Source organism: Aulostomus chinensis, chromosome 16, assembly GCF_037954235.1.
Source record: "Aulostomus chinensis isolate RoL2024-O1b breed Wild chromosome 16, RoL_Achi_v1.0, whole genome shotgun sequence".
In the NCBI taxonomy this organism is placed as follows: domain Eukaryota; kingdom Metazoa; phylum Chordata; class Actinopteri; order Syngnathiformes; family Aulostomidae; genus Aulostomus; species Aulostomus chinensis.
This window is the reverse complement of record NC_141335.1, coordinates 14,892,513-14,917,864: the sequence shown is the minus strand read 5'-3', so window position 1 is coordinate 14,917,864 and position 25,352 is coordinate 14,892,513. Positions and strand designations below refer to the sequence as shown.

Here is a 25,352-nt window from a genome sequence, read left to right as displayed (position 1 = left end):
ATCCTTTTTAATTCTATTGTTTATTATGTATGAAGGTGAAAACACTTCCCAAGCTCAGGTAACAAGTTACCATCCTAGACAGGGGGCTCCTCTGTAATCAAACTTTCACTCTCCTTTATGACTCATCACCACAGTCCGTCTAGTATTATGAAACCTAACCAAACAGAAGATTTTTCTTTACCATTTACTAACTGTTATTCATGTACTTCATTGTATACCATCAAATAGTTCACCCTTTAATGTGTGTGCATGTGTTCAGATACATGATGGCAACAGCAGCAGCGCTCCAGAGCTGGCCAGGTTGTGCGGCACCGAGATACCCAGCATCATCACCTCCTCCAGTCATCAGCTATATGTCAAGCTCCGGACTGATAGTAGCATCAGTGCTGGAGGGTTCATTGCTTCATACACCACAAGTATGAAAAAAATGCACATGCATATGTTGTAGTCAGGTTCCACATACAATAATGTGTTATATCATAAAAGGTCTTTACTTAATTTCTGAAATTTGGTCCAGACAAAAAAAGGAAAAACTGTTCAACCCTACCACCAACTGGGAAAGGGAGAGGTGGGTTAACTTAAAGTTCAATTTGTGGTCAGCTTGCCATTATAGAAGAATTCAGAGTTCACAGGTGATTCGGCCATCTCCTTCAATGAAACCTTGAACTTTAAAAGGTCACAGTGATGCACAAGTCCTTCATTTTACATCACATTTTCAAGGCTATCTTTCAGATTGTAAGTAAGCAACTTTGGTTAAAGTGACACAATATGATTTGTAGCAATGAAAATATACATGAATGAATTTACGCCAAAATTAAGTCAAGACAAAATGATGGTCCACAAAACCATCAATGGTTAACATTATTATCAAACCCCTACTTGGCTCAAGTTGGCAGTTTGTTTATGGAAGTTCTATATGGGGGTCTGCTGCAAACAACTAGGAGCACTACTGACAAACTATACAAAAACACTGTCCAATAACTTGAGCACTAATTTGAATGATGGGAGTATGTAGCCAGAAATTACATAGACTTTGTAATAGACCCCTGTTTTTTCTGTACACATGGATTCAAAAGCAATACAAGGTAAGTTTACAAAAAATAATTAATTAAGTAATTAATATAGCATTGGTAAGGAGTAGTTATGTACAGTAGGTTATTAACAGAAGGAAAGCTTTGTTAGAAACATAATGACAGATGAGTTTTACTCTCTATTATTTGCCTGGCCTTCATAGATGTTTTTAATGGTAATGATATGACATTTCATATATCCTGTTTATTATTGACCTTAAGAAACCCATTTTTTTAACCACCACCATTATATTCATTTACAGTACTTGCCTGATATTTACAGAGCAGAATTATATGATAAATGTATGTTCTGTATATAATATGTATGTATATGCAGTGTGTTTGAATATATGATAAAATAATAAGTAGCTTTACAAAGGTGTACCAGATTTTGAGGGAAGAATACAGATTTTCATTTCTATGTATTGCTTCAAATGTTTTTTGCACTTAAAAAGTACACATAAAGTTAATTAAACATGGCTTGTTACCAATCATCTCAATTGTACAACAGAAAAGAACTACCCCATAGGGTCCCCTATGTGATGGATACCAAATTAACAGCAGAATTTTTTACATTAACAAAAAAATTAAACTATTAAGCAATGATACTGCATTTCTCCCTTGAACACTGACTGAACCCTTAGAATCCACCTGAGACATGAAGTTGTTTTTTTGTTTCCAGACTGTCAAACGATCCTCTCAAATCGACACAGCGGAGTTGTGGAATCACCGAACTTTCCTAACAACTACCCTGCCAATTCCCAGTGCAGCTGGACCATCCAGGCTAGCATTGGCAACACCATCAACTACACCTTTACTGCCTTCCAAGTGGAGACGTCCTCCAGTTGTCGCTATGACAACCTAAAGGTTCACAGATGACATTATTCACATTCACATGCTCAATGGACAATCACCAGTGATAAAAGGTAGCCGAAACTTGTTGTCATCATCTACACCTTACTAGCTCATGCAAACAAGCACATTGTGTCCAGTCATACAGTATGTTGAGCTCTTACAAAGTAACAGATTCTTAGTATTAATTATAGACTTATAACTGACTATAATGGGGTTTTTTTTACATGTGAAATATATCATATTTTGCACCTAAAAACGTATATTTGTAGGCACAAAGGTTCTTTGAAATTCCTGTAAAATTATGCCCAGAGAACCATGCTGTCACACCATGAAAACATCCCTGCTCCAAAAAAAAGTAGAGCTTTGTTGTGTGGTGACACTTATGTCCTGTATGACCAAGATGGTCGGTATAACTTATCAAACTGATTTCAGTGATTATTCCCTGCAATTACCATTGCTATGTTCACAACACACATCATGGTTGGTGTGTTTCAGGTGTTTTAGAACAGAAACAAAAAACACCATTGAAGTCATATACATTTTTGTCTCCATGTTGTATTCTTCCCATTCATACCTCTTTCATGTGCTCTTATGCAACTGTCCTAGCTTTACAATGGTCCTAATGAGCAAGCTCCTCTGATTGGTACCTTCTGTGGATACACGCCCCCTCCAGCCAGCAGCACCACAGGCTCAACCCTCACTTTGGTGTTTACCACAGACTCCTCTGTGTTCATGCCTGGCTTCCAGATGAAGTGGTATCAGAGTGGTAAGATGAGATGTGTTTTGTGAAAGATGGAATCAGCAAAATCTATAGAGATTGGTAGCCAACTAAGACTTTTTTAAGTTACAAAAGGCTTACTAAGACTTACTTCTGACTGAACTGTGTGACGTCTGAAGGCAAAGGCAAAGGCAGAGCCAAAAGTCAAGCAGTAATCCAGGGAAGTGAGAAAACACCCTTCAGTAGAACAGTGATTCTCAACCTCCTGCTCTTTAAAGGTCACCTAGAATGAAAATCATCGTTTTCGTGTTTTTGGTGTTTATTCAACGTCCCCCAGTTGTGGGGAATACACAAGTGTGAGGCAGTGTCATAACCTCTGTTTGAAGTATCTCCCCTTTTTTGAATCGCCACGGGAAAATGGACCAATGCGTTTTTGGCTGAAGTGTTACGTCACAATTCCATCAGTGCCCCCACTCACACACACTGAACCCACCCCTTTCACACACGCCACTTCAACATATTTCGGGAGGGGGCGAGCATGCAAGCGAGCCGAGTGAGTGCAGCTCTCTCGTATCGCTCTCTGGTGCGACAGAGACTGCAGCAGCAGCACTGACTGAGCAGATTGATTGAATGAATGGCCTCAATAGAGTTGAGACCTTTTTTTTTATCTGCGCTGTCTGTCGTTTGCTGGCCTGGCCTGGCTTGAGGGGGAAGGAATCTCGCCAGCCATGCAGACTACCAAGGGGCCAGGCCACCGGGAAAACTCCCGGTTGTCCCGACAGCCACCCCGCCACTGCATATCCGGCTGGATCCGTGAATGGGCCATGGCTACTTGGTATCTTATCTTACGAATGTTGTTGTATGATATGGAATGTTGTCAATTGACAGTAGCAGTCACACTTAGCACCGGCAACAGTTAGCCGAGAAAGTGGTAGTACTTTCTTTTCAGTGACAGTGAGGGCAGCCAATCACCGAGTAGTAGTTCAATGAGGTTGCCAGATAAACAATGGCAACCGATCGCCATCAACTCATGCACTTGCATAAATACTGAGGTTGCAAGATAAGGTCAGAAACGACCCCAATAGGGACAAACGACGCATTCTAAACCCAACATGGTAACATTGCGGTTTCAGACAGCCTTTTAGGAAGGTTCTGAGCCATTACGGACCCAACCATTTTTTGTGGGGTTACATATCACATCCCAGAACAAGAATTAATACCCCGTTCAACCACTCTATTGCACCTTTAAGGTCTAAAGTACAGACACTTGCTAAAGTCAAGTCATGTACCAGCACCAGAACAGAGCTCTGACAGTGCTCATTGTATGATCCAGTTATCTCATATACCCCAGGTTTGGCTAATCTACCAAGATGTCAGTGCCTGTGTCAGCACTGTGCAGCATCACTGTTGGAGGCCAGGATTTGGAGGACTGTATAAAAATATTGTCATGGTTTAGGTGTTGCTCAAACTGAAGTGTCCTGAATGATGTCCTTGCAGGTTGTGGTGGGGAGCTCTCTGGTCCCAGTGGCTCCTTCAACAGCCCAGGTTACCCTAACAGATATCCAGAAAACACAGAGTGTGTCTGGTATATCACAACCACGGCTGGTAGCAGCATTACCCTCACTATTCATGAATTTGATGTGGAGTTCCATCAAGACTGTAATTATGATGTGTTGGAGGTACAGTAAGCAATGGGTTTACTACTCAAATTTGGCTTAAACAACACACTTGGAATACTAGCATATGTGCACTTTTAAAAACTTGGAAAATTGCCAGGTGCAACAGTGGCCATGTTTACATATGATATTGTAAACTAACTCCGATTGCTGCTATAATCTTGTTTTTACTCTGAAACATGATGATTGTGAAATGGTTATTTTGACCAGTATTCTAAAATTCCTAATCACTTTTTTCACTTAATCATTTTTGTAGTTAATATTCATATGACAAACACATGCAGTGCAGCAAAGGTTGGTTTTCTCCTTCAAGGATATTCTCCGCAATTGATGGTAAACTAACACTTCCTAATAAATGCAGTAATGGTTTATTATAGATTCCACTAGATAGATAGTCAACATTATATTATTGTGAAACTAAACTGAAGTTAAAACAGCATTGCCCCATTAACTCTGACTGCCTTGCAGGTGTATGGAGGCCCAGACTCATCAGCCCCTCAGCTGGCCAAACTCTGCAGTACCACATCTAGCCCAATGCAAGTGTCCAGCACCGGCAACCTCCTAACAGTACGCTTCCAGTCAGACGCCTACATCAGTGGTCGAGGCTTCAATGCTAGCTGGGCTGAAGCACAAGGAGGTGGGTGGACATCATTTAGCTATATAAGCTCCATGCCTGTAAAGCATGGATAAGATGATCAAATGACCTGTTTTACAGGACGTGTCCTTTTTTTCATGTCCTGTCCTGACTGTCCTGTTTTTTTGTTGTTGTTCCTGTTTTTTTTTTTTAGAAAGTGATGAAAATGTCCTGGTTTTCATTGTTTTTTACTGGGCCATGAAATTGACTGGCATTAGGGCACTCTGCTGCATGTGACGTTATCCCTGAGAGGCTGCCGTGTGGGTGGCTCTCTTTACACTTAACAAGTGAACTGACTCCGTGGTAGACAGCCATTCGAGCATCATTACTTCTGCTTGTGAAATACTAAAGCACAAGTGTATGTTTACGGATGAGTTCGGGAAAAAAATTCCCTACCTACCATCTCAGTTGGGACAAGAGGAAGCTGAGCGCACACATATGTTTCGGTGTCTAATGGGGGTGCAATGGAGGGGATAGTCAAGCTCACATGGACACTGAAAGAAATCCATTATTGTGGTATTTGCACAGACGGGAGTAACCTATCCATCCATCCATTTTCTATACTGCTTATCGATAAAGGGTTGTGGGGATGGGGGAGTTGGAACCTCTACCAGCTGACATTGGGTGTGAGGCGGGTGTTGCTCAGCACACATACTGAATAATTGTGTTCATCATGGGACAAACATGCTAAATGTTGACATTGAGAATGTCATGTTTAAAATCGACCGGTAATTCCACATTTACACTGTGCACACTTAGAACCTATTTTGTTGACATTGATTAAAGGAGGAACTGTCTCATAGCAAGATAAGGTGGCTGTCATTGTTCCCAGGTATTTAGAGGATGCTACAGATTTTTCCAGCTTTAAAGGCATTCTGTCTGTCTCAGAAAAAGCCACCCACAGCGATCAAGGCATTTTTTGAAAACAACTTCAATATACCTGTGGTACATGTTCTCACTCATACCTGTGTTCCACACCCACATTCAACAAATGGAAAAGGAAAACAACTCAATCGTGGAGGTGAAGAAAATATTGAGCATCATCAACAACATTCTTCTTGAATGTAAAAGCAACACTTTCATGTCCCTTAATGTTAAGGGACTGCTGGCTGAAAATCGCAGAGATGGACTTGGTGAGGGCTGCGACAAGTTCTGTGTTGATGTGCAAGGCTTGTACAGTGCTTGTCTGTCTGGAGAAGTGCTTGACTCCCGTGGAAGATATCTCAACATTTATGTGGATGGATATGAGTCAGCCACCAGGTTAGAATGATGAGAAGGGGTTACCATTTGATGATGTCAATTGTTTTGACAAGGTCGCCAATCTGAAGAAATTCACAGAAAGATGCAGCAGTGATAAGGAGTTCATTGGCCTGCAGATGCAACAGAAGTGGACCAAATACTTTGAGAGGGCCAAAGCTTTGCATGCTACTCAGAACTACGGAAGATTGCACCATTTGTCTTTGCACGTCCCTCTCACAATGTAAATGTTGAGAGGGTTTTTGCACTAATGCAGAGCCAGTGGACAAAGAAGAGGAACCAGCTCTCTGTTGAGTCATTGAAAGGGATTCTATTTTTGCCATACAACTTCAGAGACACTTCTTGCAAAGACTTTCATGTTTATTTGTTAAGCAACAAAAAAACAGCTGGGAAAGATCAGCTCTACAGGAAAATATAGATAGGCAAACAAGGAGGATGAGGAAGAAAACAATGTTGCAATACAACAATTTTCTATCCATACAGGGGAAGCATACTTTAAATGTATTGAAATTATAAGGCACTTTTGAGTTAAGTTTGAGTATCATTTGAGTGTCTCATTACTGGGCCGAGTGTCCTGGTTTCGATAATCAAAATATGGTGACTTTAAGCATGGAAGACCTACACTATAATAAGGACAGAATACATGTAAGTTTCATCAGTGAGCAAGTGAGTGTATTTTGTTTTTGGAAATTATGAGGTAGGCAACAAAAGAACAGCAATTAACACTGGGGATATCATGGAGGGATATCAATGTAAACCAGATCTTGAGGAAGCATCACAAACACTAAAATTGCCAAAATGGCAGCCTATTATATGTTTATGTAATTCCTGCCTAAGTGTCCCAGGCTATTGGTATGGAGAAAACAATTAAGAATATGTGCTGGTTGAAAATCTTATTGTTTATACCTGCATGAAGATTGTTACATATTAAGTCTAGTCTTTGGGAAACACAAACATAGATGACTGTTTGGATGTCATATAACACAATAAACACATTCACTGAAAAATAACATGCACACATGCAAAAGAAACCTTCATCTGTCATATTTAAGTGAGGAACAATTTCTGTCTTTGTTAAAGACATAAAGAAATACCTTTCTTCATTCTCATGTTCTCATAGGGAACAAGATATGACGTTACTTTCTTCCTAACCTCACCTATGCTACTTTTTGCAGGGTGTGGAGGTCCAGTCACAGCTCCATCAGGGGAGATCCATTCACCCTTGTATCCCAACAGCTACCCCAACAATGTGGACTGTTCTTGGGTCATCAATGTGGATCCGAATCACCGTGTTCTCCTCAACTTCTCCGACTTGGATATTGAACATCATGCCAACTGCTCGTGGGATTATGTGGCTGTGAGTGACTGAGTTTAAAGGATTTTATTTGTAGTTTGAGGATGTCGGGCCGAAGGATTTCTATTTGGCTGCTGATCTTGGTGAATTCCCAGCCTTAAAGGTGTCTTTTCTTGTCAGTTCTTGTACATGAAGGAGCCACAGTTTGGTTTTCTGAAATGGTTCAATACTTCTACCAAGGTGGAAAGGTGCTCTATAAAACATTGCCATGACTCTTGAGGCATTAGTTTGAGAACTGTGATCATCGCAACTGAGACTCTTGTAGAGGTGGGAGTAACATCCCTGGAGATAGTTAGCACCACCGCTCACCACTCACTACTCAAGATCTGTTTTGTCAAACTTTATGAAACTTTTCTTCATTATGGTAAAGCTCAATTGTTATTTATTTTGGATACTGCAGTAACTTCCTGTGGCAGCAATATTTGGTCATTATTTTTTTATTAAGTCTTTAATATCTCTTGATGTATTTGTGTGTATGTGACATTTTAACACTTGACTGGTAAGCAAGGAACAGTGGCTGAAAACATCATGATGAGGATAAGTATGTTATATTTGGCAAATAACCCCATGCAGCTGCTCACAAATGACCATGTTGACATGTTTAAGTTTTTGGCACAAGAGAGACAAAATGTTTTTAGAGAGAGGACTTTTTATCACATCATAAATCTAAAAAAAATACCATTGGCAGTTGTAAAAATGTCTGCCCTTCTCTTCAGAATAAATGTTGTGGAAATGATATGTTGGCAAACTCCTCGACAGATCAGCCTTCCGCTGAGGTGCACTTGGGCGAAATTAAATACATTAATGCATGTTTTGAAAAGTGTTTTTTTTTTAGAATGAACACATGTTGAGAAAGCAAAAAGGCCATAATTGGTCAAATACAACCATTTATGAAGGTTTTAACTCTACTCATTCTTACCCGTGTCCACCACACAAGTTACTTGATTTACTTGCCTGACATGGCTTTCCGTCTTCAATGGAATTGTGCAATATTTAATGCCAGCCCCTGTCCTGTGTGATTCAACTTTGATTCAAGACATCTAACTAAATTGTGACCTTATTTTATTTGAGACTGAAGAGATGTAATTTGTTGATTATTAACCACAGAACTGGCGATTCAGCCTGCCCTGTCAAATTAAATACATCCCAAAATCACAAATCACAATTTACTACAAAGAAAAAAGTGTTAGAAACCTAAAGGAGAGCCACTGAGGAGAGACCCTGTCTGATAAGGGTTCCGCAAGTCTTCTTCCTCATCGTTTTTTCATGTCTCTGAGCAAGAGAGTGACTTGTTCTGTGAACAAGAAAAGTCCTAGATAAATGAATAAACCCATTTTCACAAATTATATGTATTAATTATAAATAGAAAATTAGCTTTACTTAAATCATGTTTCTGTCCCCTGTAGATACATGATGGTCCAACCATATCTTCTCCTCTGCTTGTTCGTGTGTGTGGCAACACTCTTCCTCCTGCTATTGTGTCCACCCAAAACACCATCTATGTACGTTTTCGGTCTGACTCTAGTCGTACCCATCGTGGCTTCAGTGTTCGCTTCTCTGAGGGTGAGCCTCTGTTGTATTCACCTGAACATGAGTGAAGTATCTAATTCATCATTTCTTACATCTGCTAATCTTCAAAACCTTTTCATTACTCATGCTAAAACAGATTACAGGGGAGCTTGCCTGACATCTAGTCTAACATCCATGTTGAGCTGCTACTGTTATACTGAGTGAGCAACTAGAAATGCAGACTTTGGAGACAAGTTGTAACCACCACACATAAACATGAGCACGCTTATTCCACCTTCCACATCTGAACGTGAGGTTACTGTGGCAAATAGAGGAGGAAAATTTAGGTTTTTATTGTTGTTTTCCAACAGCTTGTGGTGCAGCCATCATAACAGACAATAATGGAGGAGCCATTTCATCACCACGGTACCCAGCACCATACCCACCCAATCAAAACTGTAGTTGGATCATCCAAGCTCAGGAACCCTGTGAGTTAACTCAAACAGCCCTTTTGTTTTGTTCACACAAACTTGTGTATAATTTTAACCTTTTACTTGTCTGTCCATGGCCAGTCAACCATGTGACCCTTTCATTTACTGACTTTGAGCTGGAGACTCCTGTTTACTCCAACTGCTCCCATGATGCTGTGGAGATCTTGGATGGAGACAACTACCAGGCACCTTCAATAGGTAGTTATACTGAAGGACAAAACAAAATCAGCTTCTTTGACAATGAATAACAATGATATTAGTCAGCCCAATCTACTTGTTCACCTGATCTCCCTTTTACCTACAGACAACTCCATTAAGCTATGTTTAGAGAAAGTTGGTGGATTGCAGCAGCCAGTGGTGTACAGACTGGCAGAATCAGAGAGAGCTGGCAGTCTACCATGCTGCCGCCCATGCTGCTTGATGTCTAAAAGCACTCTAATATACATATAATGAAATGATATTTAACCTTATATTCGAATTGAACAGTCATATCTAATTTTGACAGGGCGTTTCTGTGGCTCTGAGGTACCTCACCCAGTGACGTCATTCAGTAACTCTTTGGTGGTCAAGTTCACCTCTGATAACACAGTCTCCAGAAAAGGCTTCAGAGCCACCTACTCAGCATCCACCTCCAGTAAGAAGTTTAAGCTGGACTCTGAATATTCTAAATCCCTACCATGAAACACAACAATACTAAGAGGACCTTGAGGAAACTTACCCCACCCCTTGCCCTCAGGTTGTGGAGGAGATCTGGTGATGGAGGACGGAGCATTTAACAGCCCAAATTATCCAGATGCCTATCCACCTAACATTGAGTGTGTGTGGACCATTAGGAGCTCACCGGGGAACCGTCTCCAGCTCTCATTTATGTAAGTCAACTGGAGCATGGTTCAAGTTTAGTCTTGAGAAAGTAAATACAGTTTCTATCTGTATTCAGTCCTACTTGAAATGACCCTAAATGTGCGGGTATCTGTCAGCCGGGCTCTGATTGGCACTGATGAGAACATAAAACTCAGGGAAATGTATAATAATTTGTGGATGGTTACTTCCATGACTTGTCCTCTCAGCCACAAATTCAACCTGTTGCCATTCAAGCAGCAATGTTCAAACATTGTTCAATCAGTTTTAAATTAAAAAAAAAAACTGACTGAAATGAAAAACTCCCCAGAATTTCTCTCACTTCCCTCTATGCTGCTTTTCATACAGCTAGTAAAGACTGTATATATACTCAACAGGTTACACTCCATTGTTATTTTGACAACACAGAACACTTCTTTCTGATGGGACAACTGCATTTCTAACACTGAAGGTGATGCAACAGGAAAAAATCCCATGAAAGGCAACTCCTCATTTCCTTGCAATGGCAACAGGCTCAATCGGCTATAATAGCATGTTTACCCGAGTCTGAGAAGCTATACGTATAAAGCTGTATTCAATGGAATTGGGCATAATAGACAACTCAAGCTCGGCTCCAAATGGTTTTATCTGGGTATTTTGGGGATTGGGAATTTTTGGACCCACATTAACTCACATCTGCCATTTGTAGTCTTTAGGAAGTACAGACGGTGTTTAGTAAGATCAAGGAAACAACACAACAGGCAGCCGAGAGCAAACTTGAAAACTCAAAAAGAGTTGAAAAGTTGAAACAGCTTTCCTAAAAAGCTTTACCAAAAAGAGTAAAGGGTTATGAAATATACTACCAAGAAAGAAGTAGAGGGAAAATGAGAGTTTTGGCATCGTTGTCAGCAGATTTTCCTTTCAGACGTTAAAATTTCAAAAGTAAATACCATATTATCTGAATTTGATAATCGATTGTAAATGAATTAAAAATCATCGTCAGTTTCCAGTGGCAAAGGCAAAAATGACAAGGATAAATTTGAAAATCTCTTCAACAATAATAATGGAAATTACACTGGTTAGATGAAGGTTTAGTGTGATTAGGTTCCCTGTTTGCACACTTTATAAAGATTTTCATACTTTTTTCATGCTATGATATCATTTTGATTGATGTTCAACTTTTAGAGAATCATTCCCTGTTTAATTTCACTAACAGTCCTCATGTACATTGTCGTGTAGTGTCTTTCACCTGCAGGGTGACTCTGACTGTGGCAATGACTACCTGGAAATCAGAGAGGGCACCTCCACTGGGCATCTGGTTGGTCGCTTCTGTGGAAGTTCCCTCCCCTCCAATTACACCTCAGTGATTGGTCACATCCTGTGGGTGAAGTTCGTCTCAGATGCATCCATTAGTGGCTCAGGATTCAGAGCCACCTTTTCACACTGTAGGTTTACAAGACAATTAATTAATCCCGCTTGTATTACATTATAAAAAAAAATGTATCACTCTCTTACTAATGGATCTTCTAGTTGTATTTAAGACCCTCACCAGCAAAAGTTTTTAAAGTTTACATGATTTGGGAAAAACATAGTTGTTCTTAATCCTGCTGAAGTTTGATCATTAACCTGTTTTAGAGAAAAATATATGATGCTCAACCAAAATTACAGCATCTCATACATGACACCAATTAACCCAAAAGCAACTGTAGAAGATTTTATTCATCACCTCACCAGCCATTCAAACCAGGTCCAACCACAGAGTCTCCTCTTTAATGAAAAAGACCAGGGAAGAGCAAAAACAATATGTTTTGAGACCCTATCTTCTGGTTTATCATCTGCTATCACTGTCTACGTTGAAACTTACAGTCAGACGCTGTGTTAATCATTAATGTACAGGGTTATGACGTATGTATTATCATTAGTCTTCTTGGTCACAGTCAAAATCAGATTCCATATTTCCACACATCACATCTGAAAATAACATTAAATGGTGCAGGACACACTGACTACCGCAACATTTTGCGACACTGAATTTTGAATAAAATTTAGGAGGAAAAAAAACAAAGCGCATACAAACCAATCAATGGAAGGAGAAAAAAGGTATTTTGTCCCTCAGCTTTATGGATGTTCAAGGCTTATATACTGTCAGCCAGAAAAAATGTTATACAGCTCATGTAAGACAGTTCAATCAGTGCATCCTCATCTATAGTCATAAAAACAAATAAAGATCAAACTCTCTCAAAGTATGGCAGTTGTGCATACACCTGTTTATTCATCTCTTGCATTTTCTCTCTCTGAAGAAAAAAAATTAAATGAAAGAGAACTCTAACATTTGACTTCTTCACTGTTTCTCAGTGTATGGTAATGATGTGACGGGGGATTCTGGTCAGATAGCATCCCCCCTATATCCCCGTACATACCCCAATAATGCCCACTACCGCTGGACTATTACTGTGGACGGAGGCAGCTACATCCAGATCCGCTTCTTGGACATAGACATAGAGGACCTCTATAGCTGCTACTATGATCAGCTCAAAGTAAGGTTTTTCCTGCTTGGGAATTTCATTCTACCCTTGATTTAACCCATCACAATTGCAATCAAAATGTGCACACTGCTGTGTGGAACTGTATTGAATTGTATTGTGTTGTTCATTGCATTTTAAGTGCTAAAGATTTGACTGATTGGGGATAATTTGGACAAGTGGTGGAGGCACTGCATGAAGAATAAACTCACTAATAATAGCTTTACATGGTTACAACAAAATCTGAAACATAAAGAAATGTATGATTCAATCACACTTATCATGCAGCCTGTATTTCCATTTTATTCACCATAATGGTTGCTTCATGACTTTTGTTATCTATCATTGTTGCTGCTGATAGACTAACTAATCCGATCTTAAAAACTTGTTTCTTTCCAGCTATTTGATGGCCCTGGTGTACATTACTTGCCCATTGCCACAGTCTGTGGTCTAGCCCTGCCTCCACCTCTAAGAAGTACCGGCAGTACCCTCACTCTTCAGTTCCAGTCAGACTCAGTGGTTGGAGGACGAGGCTTCCTTGTGGAATGGACTGCTGTCCAGGATTCTGGACCACCACCCACCATCACACCAGGTTAGACCTTTACATAACCCAGCAACATAAATGACATGCATATATCCTAAATCCCTGCTCCCACACGCGCACAATACAGATTCATGTCATTTTTTTCCCCTCTACAATCAAGCACCAATATTTCAAAAATTTTATTGTTTTTTTAAGGAAATTTTATAATTATTGGACTTTAACATATGTAACATTGTATCTATGTCAGGTACATGTGGTGGAGCACTGATGACTGGGGAGACCCCTGGCTTTCTCTTCTCTCCTGGCTGGCCTGATAACTACCTTCTTGACCAAGAGTGTACCTGGTTGATCCGCTCACCATTCTCCACTGTAGAGTTAAACTTATTGTCCCTGGACATTGAGGGTTCCTCAAACTGCTACTATGACAGCCTTGTCATCAGAGATGGTAAGTGACCAAATCAGTGGTAGAATGATTGAATTGTGTGTGATCGATCAATTGCGTTTAGGGAGTGGGGCCCTGCTGCTGTTTAATTGTGTATATTTATCTTGAGTTTCTGTCAAATCTGTCTATGTGTCTTTCTACAGGTGAGACCAGTCTATCCCCTGTGCTGGCCAATGTGTGTGGTCGTGACCCTCCAGGTCCCCTTCATTCAACAGGAGACTCCATGTTCATCCACTTCTCCTCAGACAGCAGCATCAATGGCCGTGGCTTTAATGCTTCCTACTCCAGAGGTAAATAAACATCATACAGTATATTCAATATACTAAAATGTAAAATCCCTAAACAGCTGTGTATTAAAAAAAAACCATTGAAAGTTAATTAATTAGTATGAAATTAGAGAAAAAACAGGGGGATACATTTTTATTCAATATATTTTAGAGCGCTGCATCAGCAGAACTGCCATATGATTTCATGCTTTAGAATACAGGATGTTCATCCACATATAAGTCATTATAATATGTTGAATTTCAAACAATTTCAAATAATTTGGTTTGTTACAAATGCCACACATTTATATATGATAAGGGATACTTTGTTCAATTAAAAGGGAAGATAGTCCAACCAAAGTACTTTAACTTCATAACTGTCCTAGTTCAACAGTAAAACATTTTAAATAAACCTATCCTCTTTAATTAGTTTAGATGTATATGGCTTTTTCTTGCTGCTTAGATTGATAAGGGATAAGGGATGTTGATTATGATGATGCCATTTGTCTGTGATTATGAAAATGCTAAATGCTAATTTACATTTTAGACCAAACATTATAAGAAAATGCACCAATTTCTGTTAATGAGTATCGGTCAGTGCAGTAAAGAAGTGACTAACATTAACTTAAATGACCAGAACAACCACTTAACATGATGTCAGCTGTCAGATTAAAAGGATTTATACAATTGTAAATTGATGACAACACAATTATATTAAAATAAACAGATCCATTAAAGCTAAATAATGTAAAAAATAACAGAACCTGTGAAAAGTTATTCACTGTTGTGTAGTTTTGGCCTTTCTTTTATGCAAAGTTCAAAAGCAGCGCAAAAGTCAGGCATCTTCTCCTATTCTGAATGCAACGTAATAGGTTAGAGGGCTTGGGGAAGATGGTGGCAGAAGAGACACATCCCATCAACCTTAAGATGGCACATGTGTATAGATCTATGACAAGTCTCTGTATATACTTTTTTTTAATAAAGGTTTGCCAATTTTGTCCAAGAGGAGTGCTAATTCCTTTAAAAAAATATTGATAATACTTGATACTTGATATTCTATAATGTTTGATACTTGTTCTTTCAGGTTGTGGTGGCCTCCTGCATGTAGACAGGGGTGTGCTGAGCAGTCCCCGCTACCCTCAGGTGTACCTGCCTTCTCAGGACTGTAGCTGGCATGTGATGGTGACTCCTGGCTTCAGGATAACTGTCATCTTCCAGAGTCCTTTCCAGATTCAAGGCTTTGGAAATGATTGCAGCACAGGAGACTACCTGGAGGTAAACAAAATATATGTTTCTGTTTCACACACTGCTCTAACAGTTTAGTATTTACTGGTAGATATCATCATCAAGATCCTTTGACAAATAATATAAAATGTTTTAAAAACACTTAATTTTTTCTTGAATTAAATAAACAAAATAATCTGTCAATGGAATAAGCAAAATATACATTCATTCTTCTTGATAAAAGATAATATTGCCATATAACAAAACCCTTTACTGAGCTGCTACTTGTGAAGTGGTTCTGTCCTACTGTATATTAAGTGGAATGAAATAATATGACTTGAAATTCTACAAATATATTTGGCAAAATTTGACCTTTTTCATCATTGTTCAATGAGCAAGTCCTCTGGTCCACTCAAGTAGAAATACAGGTTTGATGGTCAGCCTGCTCGACATTGACACACCTCGACCGATGCCTGCAGTACACAGGTGTACCCAGAACACTTTGGCTTAGATGGGCCATCACCTAGGTGGAGCGATGGGAGGAAATTCTCCCTGCCAACGCCACTGACGCCCTAAGAGTCACTTATTCCCCAGTTCCTATCCTTCCTCTGCAGCCATAATCAGAATTTGCCCTTCCCAGCCTCCTCTGCCACCCCCTTCATCGCTCTTCAATGCCCAGCTCCTGTGCACCCCAAGTCTTGGAGTAGGGAGATGTTGAGGAGCAAACAAAGCTCCTGCGTCCCGCCTCCACTACGTGTACGCTGGCTGTCCAGACTGCCTCCCTGCACTTTCCTGCCAGGTCTGCATATTTTGCATGTTTCCTCTTGTGTGCCGCTTCCAGACCCTCCTCCCATGGAATCGGTAAGCTCTACCAAGTGGACGGTCTTTCTGGTTGTGGACCACAGCACCATATTTGGCCATAGCAACATTTCTGCAATTTTCCTGGGAAACTGTATTTTCCTCCCAGTGTTGGCCTTTGTGCTCCATTTGCTGCCTGGCGGGAGAAGCTTTTACATGTCTGAAGGGCGGGCATCATGGATGTTCTCAATAGCCCTTACAAATTGGATGGCTTTTCTTGCTGGGGAAGCTGGGTCAGCTGGCTTGCTTTGCATCCCGTTGACATACCTGCACCACCTCTGCCAGCTTCTTTAAGATGGCATTGTGCTGCTGTTATGTGGCTGCTGTTTTGACCTGCATGACTTTCTTGCCCCCTTCTGATGGCTCCTGTTCAGGCTGTCTGTAAGCTGCTTTCTCCAACTTGCTTGTCAGAGAGCTCTACTGTGTAGGATCGCCCAAGGCTGCAGATGGGATGTCTTGACAGCAATGGGATCAGCAAGGTGGTATGATTGTGTCTGACCCCTGTCCTGAGAGACAAGCTTTACAACTTGGCAGGCTTGATCATCATCCTTGCCCAGTCTATGTGCTCATCTATCTTCTTCTGCAGTCTTGCTGTGCAGGCTGCTGCCTGGAGGATGTTGGGGATGTCGTCCATGTAGCCTCTCAGTCGCAGTAGTCTTTGACTCGATGGCACCTTCACTCCTCTGACTATCTTCCTTGCCCCAGATAGGATGATCTTGAAGGCTAGAGATTGAGTATCCCGTTGCAATGTCTACTTAAAGCTGCTGCCAGCTAGCGGTGAAGTCCTGATGAGCATCTGCAGGTCTGCAAAGTACTTGGCCACCAGGTCTTTCATGCAGTATGGGATGTAGAAGAAATCCAAGGTGAAGTTGGTGCAGGACAGACCCGTATGCATTGGCGAGGTCAAGCCACACAACACGCAGGTCTCTCTTCCACCCACTAAAAATTGTACACCCTATTGTGTTTAGAAGTGATGGTTCCTTGACTGGTCTCTGCAATCATTTAAAAGTTGACGTGTCAGTCACGTCCCAGCATTTTTCAAACAAGCTGTTTAATCACTTCTCAAAAAATATGTTTTGGCCTTTCTTTATCAGAGAAATGTTGTAGCATTGCTAAGTTAGAGTCTCGGGGTAAGTGGTGGCAGCTGAAAACTATCAAATTTATCTGTTGCTATATGTGTTCAAACTGAAAATGTGTAATGAAAATACTTGTCATCATTCAGTTGCTTTTTTGAAGGCCTTAACATGCTCAAAAAAACGTATTAAATTTTGCACTTTCCTTCTTTTAATTATGTATTTTATTGATCTTCAGCACAGGTTTGCCAAATGCCCTTGACAGTGCCTCATAGAAATTTTTGAAGAATTTTCCTAGCTATTTCATCTACTGTACAGTTTATACACATTCATTTGGTGCACAACCATGTTACCATGTACATTTAAAAGATAGATATTGCGAAAAAAAAATAGCCATCCAACAACAGTTACTGGCAATTGTCACAAACATGAATGGAGTGAGAATGATACGACCATTCAGGAAAAAACAAATCAATCATCAACACACCACATCAAACCTTGTCCCAGGAAACCAGGAATACCATTATCATTGTCTTTTCTCCGTAAATGAAGGGTAAAGCGAAACCTGCATTAGCAACAGTGTATGTGAACCAGCATTTTGTATTATGGAATCATTCTTATAAACTAGTTTTTCTAAAGCCCTTTTCACACTCTACAAGTATTGCATTGGGATCTTATGCTTGAAAACTAGGGAAAGAAAAGTCTTTGTTATATATTCTAACTGACCTCAGTATTTAATGCTGCATCAGTTTATGATGCACAAATTGCACAAAAATCAGAAGTGATTAATGTCATCCATTTCTCACCTAAAATAGATAAGGGAGAAATAGATCAGTTTAAGTCGAATGTTTGTCTTCATAACGCAATGCATCAGTACCACTCCTGTACAGCATGAGACTGGGTTAGTTCACAACAAAAACATCAAGATACTGATAAGCACAAGACTAAATTGATCATATGACATCTGCAACTGTATGACAATATATGGTAGAATAAAAAAAATCCAAATGACCAGAGGTGCTGTAATATTGATGATGCTAGTAATATTTTCCCCACTGGTAGCAATGGTAATAATAGTCATGCTGGTAATACTGATTCCTTGGCATTGGGTAGAATTCTTCAAAGACTGGAGATCTGAATACATTCTTTATATGAGCCTATTCATGTTTTTTTAACAAATGAAACCACATATATATATATATATATATATATATATATATATATATATATATATATATATATATATGTATAATATTATGACTTGAGATTCCCTGTGTTTACCTGTCCTTCCTTTACCTCAAACTGCAGCTGTTCTTTTCTTTCTGTTTTGGCTCCTTTCCAGCCTTTTTTTAAGAATGTATCTCTGTCTGTACCTCTCCTCCTTCCCCTCTCCCTTCTTCCTTCTGATTCTCCTGCACAAGTCTCCATCCCACCATAGTATTTGTACTTGCCCTTTTAAATTTTCCCCTTCTGTTACAAAATCCCTCTCTTTCCTGACGAATGCAAATAATTACAGCATATTAGTTATTACATTATTCAATGAGCAAGGAATAAAATAATCAGAATTAAATATACAGTAGTAAATATCAAAACTCTCATCAACAAAAATGAAATCAATATTGCACACTTTTACAACTACAAATTACAATTACTACAATTACTTTTTCACAGTAATTAAGCGATGGCTAGAAGTAGTGTAATTACTCAGTTATTTAGAACTACTTCTCTCCAAAAAGTACAAACACAACAACAGCAAAACATTTACGTGGTGTGAGCCTAAGTGCACATGAAATATTAGCCACATTGTTCATTTATCACTTAACCATCAAGAATGGCAATATTTCAATGTTTATTTGTGCAGCACATACTAGCATTTTGTCCAAACTCCACCCAGCTATTCTATGTTTGCATCACACATAAAGTTAACACAAACACCAAAAGTAAAGACACATTAGTTAACTTTTTACTTACCAAGCTAGTAACTACGTTAACTATGTATTTTGTACCTTTTATTAACGTACTCTTAATACTAACAATTCTTATCTTGTCTTCACAGCTCAGGAATGGTCCAGATGGTTTGTCTCCTCTACTGGGACGTCTCTGTGGTCCAAGTCCTCCATCTATCCTTCAGACGACTGACAACCACCTTTATGTTCACTTTGTGTCTGATGCGACTAATGAGGCCACTGGCTTTAAGCTGACGTTCGAGGCTCACAGTCAAGGTACAGTCACCATTTTTCCATATTTCTTGAGACAAAGTGCATTTCCATCGACCTGATGAAGTCTGTTTGTATGTAACAAAGTTAAATGGAAAGAGGCAGTAACTAATGACATTTTGTGAATCATGTGACTTACATTTTCACTGAAGGGATCTCATTGATATTATGCCAATAGTGGAACATCTGGATGAAGGTTATTGTTTCACCGTAAGCTATAGCAGCAGATACCAGGTTTTTGATCAGTCAGGTGCAGGTTGGTACACAGGTAAATGGAGAAATCAGATAGAGGTATTCCAGAGTGCAGGCAAGTGCCATCAAATTGCATACACTTGTCAACATACACTCGTGGCAAAGAACAGGGAAATGCTGGAATTCTCACAACATAAAAATAAAAACCATTAACCAAGAAGACGAAAAGAGGTGTGATTGAAGACAAGTGTCATAGTTTCAACATATTTAGGTGAGGCAAGTAATTCCACACATGGGAAACATAGCAGGACATGGGGTTTGAAATGAGAAGAGTCAGAGGTTACCAAAATAAAACTGGATTGACAGAAATGTATGCATGATGTATAAGGAAAACAAGTGCCACAGGGCATTATTGACTGCTCAATGGCCTGAGCAGGATACCATACTGACAGACTGAATGCTGGTCTTAGAAAGAGATGTCACCACAGCTATAACCAAATGCTGATATTATTAACTTAGAAAAAAGAAGAATCAAAGGACCAATAGTTTGCAGCTGCTGTCTGTTGTGGCTTTTTTGGAAATGCTGTTATCCTTATAAAATCCTACGGAAGGCTTTCATCTGCATGGAACGGGTCTCAGCTGTTAATCAACCTGTTCCTCCTAGAGGGGCTTTGATTCTCAATAAAAGGGTAATCAGCTTCAAAGTTGCTAAGGGAGTTATGTATTACATGCTAAATTCCATCCGTCCATCCATTTTCTAAGGGGGGGGGGTGTTGCTGGAGCCTATCTGGGTGTGAGGCAGGGTTCACCCTGAACAGGTCACCAGTCCATCACAGGGCAAACACATATAGACAGACAACCATTCGTACTCACAGCCACACCGACAGTCAGTTTAGAGTATCAATCAGCCTCGTCCCCAATTGCATGTCTTTGGACGGTGGGAGGAAGCCGGAGTACCTGGAGAGAACCCGCACAGGCACGGGGAGAACATGCGAACTCAGCACAGAAAGATTCTGTGCCCAAGCTGGGGCTCAAACCCAGAACCTTCTTGCTGTGAGGTGACAGTGCTAACCACTGCACCACCGTGCCACCCTACATGTCAGATTGTGCCAGTAATTTACCAAACTGTTTACGTCAGAAACAATTAAAGTGAATCCAAACTGATGATTCCCGTTATCATAATTACAACTTTTGCAGTACAGCAATCCACTGAATGCTAATATTTTTATCTGTTTGCTTGTTTATGTGAAATGAAGAGTACATGGCTTTCCAGCAGTACGAGTATTAGCTGCTGTATAAGGTCATTTTCCTCTTGAGTCAGAAAGTAGAGATAATGTATAGATCAGGAAAATTAACATAAAATTATAAATAGACTTATAGGACAACAATATTACACAACCACATCCACACACCTAGAAGATTTGGCACAATGACTTGCCAGGCCTTGTTGGCAACATCATCAAGGGTTACAGGAGATGTGTGCATGTAGTCAGTGATACTGGTCAATACTACAGTGATGTAATGGAACATTTTGCTTACTATTTGCAGCATGTGGAGGCTTCATTGAGCTGAATGATAATGATCCTCCAGGGTACATCACTTCACCTAACTATCCTCAGAACTACCCCCAGAACACTGACTGTATCTGGGTCGTCACTGTGCCCAATGGAGAAGCAGTCCAAATTGATTTTGAAGATGAATTCTACATTGAGCCCACAACCAGGTAGCTGCTTCTTTGCCTTTATAAGACCTATTTTTTGTTATGTTTTTAGTGAGCTGAATTAGAAACTTAAAATATGTTATACTTTCCTCAGGATGCATACTTTGCACGTCTCTCAGGTTTATTGCTACTGTAGCTACAGCTTGCCAAGAATGGAATTTGTGTCTCAACTCAATCAACAACTAGGGAGCTTAAATATGGCTAGGGGTCAGATTTTGTCAAAAGAATCCACCCTTTAAACTTTGAATTAAGATCATTCACATTCAGACATTGATTTAATGCTTGGGAATTATGACCTTCTTAATTTCTGGTTTTATTTAAACAATTTGGTGACAAATGATATTCCGTGTGTTCTTCAGCTGTGTGTATGACTATTTGGAGCTGCGTGATGGCTCAACATCCAATGCTGGTGTAATTTCACGGCTTTGTGGCAACACCAGACCATCTACCCAACATTCAACAGGGTCCTCCATGCGAATCAGGTTCCGGACTGACACTAGCGTCACACACAGAGGCTTCAAAGCAAAGTACTCCATAGGTAGGACAGAAAATGGGTAAATGGATGATGAATTAATGGACAGTTGGCTTATACATTAACATCAGGTATATCTTACAAAAGTACATGCTATGAGTTACTGGATGTCATTTCAGACTTTTTTTTATTGAAATACCATTAATTTTCTGATATCAACATCACAACTGAAGTGAAACTTTTCAAAACCCATATTGGAGAGGCCATACTTGTATTCCTCCCTCAAAAAGTAGGATACAGATGGTGACAGAGATTCACTGAAGATATTGTTTATCATCTTTAATCGTGATGCATTCATGAACTACAGAAAAAAGAATTGTAATGCCTGCCAATGTAATAATTTCAACAAAAGTAATAAACCACAAATGTAATAAAAAATCGGCAGCTTTTAATGTAATCCCACAAATGTATTACAATTTCCCCAAACGTAAGAGCTGCTGCCTACTACAAACGTGACATGCGATTTCCAACAAATGTCATAACTATTACTTTTGCTGAGATTTATTACATTCATGGGGAAGTGAAAATCTTCAAATTTCAGTATTGTAATAAAACCTTTCCACAAATGCAATCATGCAATGAATAATGGTTGTTGTGGTTATTGTTGTTTATTTGTTTGCCTGTACACTGACTAATACTGATGGTGGTTGAAAAATCTAGCTGCTTACTCTCCGCTCCACAATCACACAACACACAGGCCCCCCCCACGAGCAGCAAGCAGCTTTACATTCCTTTTCAGTTCACAAAATTGTTTTGTTTTTAAACAGATTTATTTGTTTGGAAAAGAAAAAATGCTCTTGTTAATGAGGATAATCTCCCTCTCTCTCTCTCCTTTTTCTCTCTCTCTCACCACTGCCTGCAGTATATTGAATTGAATTAATAAAACTTTAGATATTTGCCTATTTAGACTGATAAGTCTTGTGTTTACAAATGAGCAACAAATCCAGATTTCTTCATATATTTTTTATTGCTGATGGGAGTTTGAAATAAAAAGGGAACTATTTTTTAACCCTTCTGTCAAGCACAATCTGTCTCCTCTGTTAATAAATTCTATTCAGCCCAGTCATTACACAGGTATTTGGGGTTAGGGTTAGAGTCATAGTTGTGATCTTTAATTGCCCCTCGGGGATAAATAAAGTTATCTGAATCTGAATCTGAATAGTTACATCATTGGCAAATATCTAAAATTTTATTAATTCAATTCAATATACTGCAGGCAGTGGTGACAGAGAGAGAGAAAAAGGAGAGAGAGCGAGATAGAGAGAGAGAGAGCGATGATCCTCATTAACAAGAAGCATTTTGCTTAAGCAAAGAAATAAATCTGTTTAAAAACAAAGCAATTTTGTGAAACTGAAAAGGAATGACAACGCCTCTTGCTGCATGTGGGGGGGGGGGGGGGGGTGCATTGTTTGATCATGGTGCAGCTGGATTTTGCAACCCCTGTCAGTATTATTCGGTAAATAGGCATAAAAACAAGAAACAAAACAACAATCTCAACGACCATTATTCATTGCAGTATTACCTTTGTGGAGAGTTATTACAATATTGAAAGTTTAAGATTTTCACTTCCCCACAAATGTAATAAATCTCTGCAAACATGATAGTTATTACATTTGTTGGAAATTGTGTGTTACATTTGTAGTAGGCAGCGGCTATAACGTTTGTGGAAAATGTTTTACGTTTGTGGGATTATTACATTAAAAGCTGTAGATTTATATATATATATGGTTTATTATATCTGTAGACATTATTACATTGGCATTGGGCATTACAAGGATTCATGCTAATGGACTTGCGCTGATGTATTGTGTTATATACACTATCTGTGCTATTATAGACTGCTATAACCTAAACTTCTTCTGTGCTCTGTACAGCAACTTGTGGAGGCACCTACACAGGTCAGAGAGGTACAATTCGTAGCCCTGGGTTTCCAGGATCCAATTATCCTGATGGGGCCAACTGTGAGTGGTATTTGGTGGGGCCTACTGGTCACTACCTCACTCTCAGATATGACAACTTCAGCCTGGATCACTCGAATGAATGTTCTGCTGACTACGTGGAAATCAGAGAGTACAATGCTTCAGGTAAAACAAACAAACAAACAAACAAAAAACAGCCAAAATAAATTAATGTCAGAATGAGATTATTCAAATGATTAAAACTAACGTTTTTAGAATGTAACGCTTTTATCTGAAATTTGCTTTTAAAATTTTCATTCACCAAAGTTAAAATTTTTTCAAACATGTGAAAGAACATGTTTTCTCCCAAAGCTGAATGATTCCAGAGACACAAACTGTCTATCATATTCACTGCAATGTGTTTATGGCTGTTTGAGGTCAATTAGTACAATGTCAAAGAAACCTCAGTATTACTGTATGGCAGATCAAAGTCCCCTCTGCATTCATTTTGAATGCGTCTGAACACCAGTTCGTTTCATGTAGCACATATCACAGCAGTTTCTTGAAAATCTTAATGAGATTCCCTCATTTTTCCATCACATATTTACTTTAAACAAGAATAAAGTAGTAAAAGAATGCTAAAAGGAAAGCATTAGTATGATGAGATAACTAAAATGTAACCTCTGGACCCACTATGAGGTAAATATCATGTGCTGTATTGTGAGCAGGGCGCCTGCTGGGTCGGCACTGTGGCAATTTCCTTCCAGCTTTCATGGACACATCAGACAGCTTTGCCTACGTCAGGTTTGTCAGTGACTCTGGTGGAAATGCAGCTGGCTTCAGTCTGTCATTTGAAGCCAGTGTTGAAGGTAATATTACTGTGGAATTGTTCACTATTGTCTGTTCTGTTACTTTTTTACACTTCTCTTTGTGTAATTTTTGAATAAATCTGCTAGTTACCTTGTCTGTTCTTCTACAAAGAAGCATATCATTATTATTATTATGATATAATAATAGTATCACATTTTCATTTCTTTCTTATGTCATGAATATCTTATATATCAACATTTCAGTATATCATGGTATTATATATCACGTCAATGTAAAGTGATAAAGTCTGAATTGAGAGGTTCTAGTGAATGGGTACACACATGCATATATCCACATACATATACTGTGTATGCAAACCTATCCCAACATACATACAGAAAAGAAACAATAATACAGAAAAAATAAAATAGATTAAAAACTAAAAAGAGAATATTTCTCACACATCAAACAAACAGGCTCAACCTTATTATCTTCATATCTGATCAACTTGAGAGGAAATGGCAGAAAAGAAAGAAAATATCATAATTATAAATAAAAAACAGACTTTTAAAAAAAATTCTTATACTCTAAATGTTTTTCTCCATATGTTTTCAAACTGAGTTAATTTGTTCTTTTCAGTGGCAATTGTCAGTG

At 39.2% G+C, this 25,352-nt stretch overlaps 1 protein-coding gene across 1 annotated transcript in view; it reads left to right on the top strand.

Annotated features, from left to right (window-relative positions):
• Nucleotides 1–25,352, top strand: part of cubn (cubilin (intrinsic factor-cobalamin receptor)) — a 72,376-nt gene that overhangs the window by 26,882 nt on the left and 20,142 nt on the right. Inside the window, exons 26-47 of the mRNA XM_086181332.1 lie at nt 260–416; nt 1,753–1,937; nt 2,532–2,691; nt 4,141–4,322; nt 4,788–4,956; nt 7,386–7,559; nt 8,975–9,127; nt 9,445–9,561; nt 9,646–9,762; nt 10,070–10,198; nt 10,301–10,433; nt 11,641–11,846; nt 12,757–12,938; nt 13,323–13,515; nt 13,715–13,912; nt 14,053–14,199; nt 15,260–15,450; nt 19,387–19,552; nt 21,287–21,461; nt 21,818–21,996; nt 23,865–24,074; nt 24,617–24,757. Of these exons, the coding sequence (XP_086037458.1) occupies nt 260–416; nt 1,753–1,937; nt 2,532–2,691; nt 4,141–4,322; nt 4,788–4,956; nt 7,386–7,559; nt 8,975–9,127; nt 9,445–9,561; nt 9,646–9,762; nt 10,070–10,198; nt 10,301–10,433; nt 11,641–11,846; nt 12,757–12,938; nt 13,323–13,515; nt 13,715–13,912; nt 14,053–14,199; nt 15,260–15,450; nt 19,387–19,552; nt 21,287–21,461; nt 21,818–21,996; nt 23,865–24,074; nt 24,617–24,757 (3,664 nt within the window). The remainder of the gene's footprint in view (nt 1–259; nt 417–1,752; nt 1,938–2,531; nt 2,692–4,140; nt 4,323–4,787; nt 4,957–7,385; nt 7,560–8,974; nt 9,128–9,444; nt 9,562–9,645; nt 9,763–10,069; nt 10,199–10,300; nt 10,434–11,640; nt 11,847–12,756; nt 12,939–13,322; nt 13,516–13,714; nt 13,913–14,052; nt 14,200–15,259; nt 15,451–19,386; nt 19,553–21,286; nt 21,462–21,817; nt 21,997–23,864; nt 24,075–24,616; nt 24,758–25,352) is intronic.